General features: G+C 50.1%; 1 protein-coding gene across 7 annotated transcripts in view; it reads left to right on the forward strand.

The window, feature by feature from the left end:
• DELE1 (DAP3 binding cell death enhancer 1) overlaps positions 1-3881 on the forward strand; it is a 43345-nt gene extending 39464 nt beyond the window's left edge. For all 7 annotated transcript variants that reach the window (XM_089769617.1, XM_075900012.2, XM_089769620.1 and 4 more), the window contains exon 13: positions 3493-3881. Coding sequence is in view for 6 of the 7 variants with exons in the window: in XM_075900012.2 (XP_075756127.2) it covers position 3493 (1 nt within the window). In the remaining variant the exon portion in view is untranslated. The remainder of the gene's footprint in view (positions 1-3492) is intronic.
• The last annotated feature ends 902 nt before the right edge of the window (positions 3882-4783 follow it).

Raw genomic sequence — 4783 nt, forward strand, 5'->3', positions numbered from 1 at the left:
CGGAAACTGTCCCTTCCAATGGAAATGATGTCCAAGAGGAGCAGCACTGGGGGCGGGATGATGGCGGGTGGGAGTGGTATATGGAGATAGGAGGCAGGGCAAGAGAAGTAATATAGAGCAGTCTCTCTGGCTACGTCTATACTGCTGAGAAAAGTTGGAAAAAGATATGCAAATTGTGAACTGCAATTTGCATATCTTTTTTCCGCTTTTTTTCCCGAAAGAGGCTTTTCCGAAATTTGGCCTGTCTACATGGGGCCAAATTTCAGAAAAACTCCTCCTTCAGAACATCCCTTATTCCTCTCACCGAGAGGAATACAGGGATGCCAAAAGAACATTCCGCTTTTTAGGAAACTGTTCCGAAAAAGCAGACGCATTCCTTGGATTTGGCAGCGCTTTTTCAGGATACCTCCGGAAAAGCTCCAGGTATCCCAGAAAATCTCTGCAGTCTAGACATAGCCTCTGTGTCCTACTATACTACTCTGTGCTACCCAGCTTAACTTCACACTGCCTCACCCAATCCCAGGCCTCAGCTCCTCCTCTCTGACTTGGCCCAGGTACCTGCAGCCCAGCCCAGCTCATCCCCCCATATTCTGGGAACTGGGGGCCAGCACTTCACTTTCTCTGCTGGCCTGAAGGCCTTGCTGAAGGCCCCTCCTCTGCACACTAGTGCTCTGCTCCATGCTGGAGCTGCACTTGACTGTCTGATCAATCCCCACCTGGAACTCTGGCACCAGGTCACTCAATGGCTCTGCCACTCGCTTGCCCTGAGCTTTGCACACCCAAATTGTAGCAGTTTAATTATATCAGTTAAAAGCCAGTTCAGTCAAATGGATACTGACTTTTGCCTGGGCCTGTACATGTACCATGCAAGCTAAACTGATACGTGCAGGGTTTAAGCTGTGTTAAGGGTGTCCACACACAAATTGCACTGGTTTAACTCAGTTGCAAATTCTCCCTGTAGCCAAACTGGTTCATCTTTGCGTGCCGGCCTGGCCTCACTACAACAGCTGTCCTCTGACACTTACTCTTAATTCCAGCTTCCATTCTGCAACTGCAGAGTACAGTCTCCCCCTTTGTTCCCAAAGCTTGTGGCTTTGCATTCAAGTCCATTCCGTTTACTTGCAATTCATTTGTGAGGCAGGATACAACTGGCAGGAAATCCCTCCGACGGATTTCCCTACTTTGATAATAACCGGGGCTGCTCCTGAGCATCCTCTCCTTGCTGCAGGGAGCGGAGCTGTAGCCACCCTTTTCTTTGTTATAGGACTCGCAGGGAGAGAGAGGGTTGAAGCATATACAGTGAAGCTAAGATAGGAAAATGGAATTAATCTCCTCTTTAAATCACTAGTTCATGATCATCGACAACTAAGTCCAATGGCTACATCCAAACAGTGCAGTGTGAGGAAGCCGGGAAGCTGTTTGCTGTGTTTGTAGGATGCCTGAAGTCTGAAAGACTTTTTCTGAAAGACTTTTGTGCAAAAGGGCCAGTGTAAACAGCGAAAATGGCGATTGGGGCTTTTTTGCAGAAAACCGCGTCTAGATTGGCCACGGACACTTTTCCGCAAAAAGTGCTTTTGCAGAAAAGCATCCTGCCAATCTAGACGCTCTGTTCCGAAAATGCTTTTAACAGAAAACTTTTCCATTAAAAGCATTTCCAGAAAATCATGTCAGTGTGGACGTAGTCGCTATGTCTGCAAAGCAGCGTTATATCGCGATAACTGATGTTACTCTGAAATAACAAAGAGCGTGTCTACGCTGTAAGCCGTTATTTTGAAATAATGGCAAGCTGGAGGACTTCCTACTCTGACTCCTGTAACCTTCATTTTATGAGGAGTAAGGGAAGTTGAAGGAAGAGTGATCTTCCTTTGTCTTCCTGCTGTGTAGACAGCGCAAAAAGCCAAAATAAGCTATTTCAACTTTAGCTACGCATTGACGTAGCTCAAGTTGCGTAGCTTAATTCAAATTTAGCCATGCTGTGTAGACATACCCTCATATAGTAAGATACTTATTGCCCTGTTTTGGGCCCTTCAGGTGACCTCTGCGGAGATGTTGGGACATAAGTTTACCACAAAGCTATAGGTCTATAGAACTATGATTATATCATTTTATTGTGTGAAAGAGAAACATGGACACTAGGGAAGGCTGAAGAGCATGGACTGATGTTTTTGATTCTCATCATCATCAGTTGCTCCTTATTTAAGTGGCAGGTCAGGATGAAAAATGGCACAGGTTTGAATTTGACAGATAACTTGGTATCGACGCATCAGGATGGAAAATCAACACATTCTGAAGCATGTGCACAAAGGAATACTATGACCTGGCTAGCGATCACATTGGTGCTAGAAGCTTCAGGGATATGATAAAACTACCAGTGATGGACAAACTGAATACACAGTCAAACCAGAATAAATGAGAAGTCCTGGGGCACCTTATAGACTAAGAGGTTTATTGGAGCATAAGCTTTCATGGGCAAAGACCCACTTCGTCAGATGCATGTGACACGAAAGCCTATGCTCCAATAAATCTGTTAGTCTATAAGGTGCCACAGGACTTCTCGTTATTTATGCAGATTCAGACTAACACAGCTACCCCTCTGATACTAGTCAGATCAGAGATAGTTTTAGTGGCACTGATCTGCAATGAGGCCACTTCTACCCAGGCTCACCCACTCTCCCCACACCCTTATGGCATATGGTTCACCCCACATCATAAATACATGTCCTTGAGACTTAGCTTCTTCTCCTCCCCCATGTTCTAGCTGTTGCAAATGTCCATGCACACCTCTAAACTTCACCATCCTCACTAGGGGGTGTTAAATTTAGTTTAATCACCGAATCGATTAGTCAATGGATTTTCCATTGATTAGTCAATAAGCGGGGGAACCACAGCAGCCAGCACGCTCTTAATATATTTAAAAGGCTAGACTGCAGCAGGGGGACCCTGCACGAGCTGGGAATCAGCTGTCCCGGCTTGCACTGGGCGTGTATCATCCGTTTCCGCCCCCTCCCCCGCCTCTGCACTTCTGATTTTTAAATTGAAAAGCAGAGGCACAGCCTCTGGGACTGGCCATGAGCTGGGAATCAACTGATTCCTGGTTCGCACCCAGTCCCCAGTCTTCTGATAGAGGCAGCAAGATGGGAGGAAAGCGACTAGTCAACTATCCAATAAGCTTTTGCTTATCGGCTAGTCGACTCATCACTTACATCCCTAATCCACACATGGCTCATGCTCCTTTATAACTCTCACACTTCCTATGGGTCACCTGTTCCTTCATACCCTCTGACTCCCGCTATCCTCATGGATCTACTCCATCCATGTATGCATCCTTATGACTCCCCTTCCTCTAGATACACATTTCCCTTAGTGCTGAGTTGAAGATGGTCACTGGGCTGAGGCTTGTGCTTCTAGGCTGCTCTGCTCTGCTCCCTTCCTCCTTGCTGCTCAGTTGATCTCTAGGCTGGGCTTCTAACTCCTCCTGCCCTTTTGTTACAGGCTAGACCCTGGTCACTGTAGCCTGGATCCTGCTCCTATGAGGAATCTGGGGAACATCGGGCAGCTGTGGGCACTTCCCACGCAAGCATGGACACAGAAACCACAGTCTCGGTGCAACACCATGGGGAATATGAGAGAAAGAAATGCTGAATTCAGCGGTACCTTGGCAAAATGTAGTATTTCACAGTGGTGGAGTCACAGAGCCCATGAACTCTTGAGAGGAACAGGGCAGGTCTCACCTCTCCAGAAGAGTCTGAAACAACAGCTTGAAGACTGAGGCAGGCATTACTATATCATTTTCCCTTGCTCACATTTATGAGCTTTTCATCACAATCATAAAGGCTAAAATCATTTTTATTTCAAATAAAACTGAAGATTTTAGAGCCTGATTCTGTGGCAGTGTAGTGAATTCTGCAGCTGACACCTGGGGCTTTGTGAGCACAGGCTACTGAAATTGGGTCTCAGCATGAAGTTTGTGTATGACCGAAAGTGAGTTATGTTCGCTGTTTCTCTAGTACAGGGGTGGGCAAAAGGGCTTCCAGGCAGGGCCGGCTCTAGGTTTTTTTGCCGCCCTAAGCAAAAAAAATGTTGGCTGCCCCCCCCCGTTTTTTTTCACAGAGGCATGAGTGGAGTGGGACTGGGGGCGGGAGGAAGCAGCACTCCACACTCACTCTTGTTCTCAGGTCCCAGTATGCAGAAGGAACTGGCTGAGAGGCTGCCTTTGTTTCCCAGTGCTGCCCCCCCGCCCCGGCGTGTGTTCACCCCCAGGGAGGCGCGCGCCCCACCTGGCCCTAGTGGTGGGGTGCAGGTAGGTGGAGGGAGCCATGGCAGGGAGCTGAGGCACTGGTGGAGCCTGGCCCGGGGCGCTGTTCCACCGCGCATTCTAGCCCACAGGAGGAGCAGGCGGAGAGCCTCACGGAGGCCGCCCTGAGCTGAGAGCCCCGCGCCCGGCTGCTCAGAGCCTGCGCCTGGCCCCGGGGTGCTGGGAGCTCTGCACCGGCAGCCCTGAGGTGTGGCATGGCTGGGAGGTTCGTGGCTGCAGGTGCTGGCAGCTGCTCCCGGGGGCCACCTCAGGCTCAGCCAGCCATGCGTGCCCCAGGAATCTGCCCCCCCCCCCCCCCAGAGAGCAGGGCCGGGGGGAAGGGTGGCGCTCGGGGTGCCCTGGGGCACGGCAGCTGGCCCGGCCCCACAGAGCTTCCCGCCCTCCCAGGAGGAGCCGCTACTTGCCCAGCACCTGAGACCCCGGCCTCAGCACAGTCCGCTCCCCCGCCCGCCCACCCGAAGAGCCTCC

Source organism: Pelodiscus sinensis, chromosome 16 (genome assembly GCF_052426305.1).
Source record: "Pelodiscus sinensis isolate ZL-2025 chromosome 16, ASM5242630v1, whole genome shotgun sequence".
NCBI lineage: Eukaryota > Metazoa > Chordata > Testudines > Trionychidae > Pelodiscus > Pelodiscus sinensis.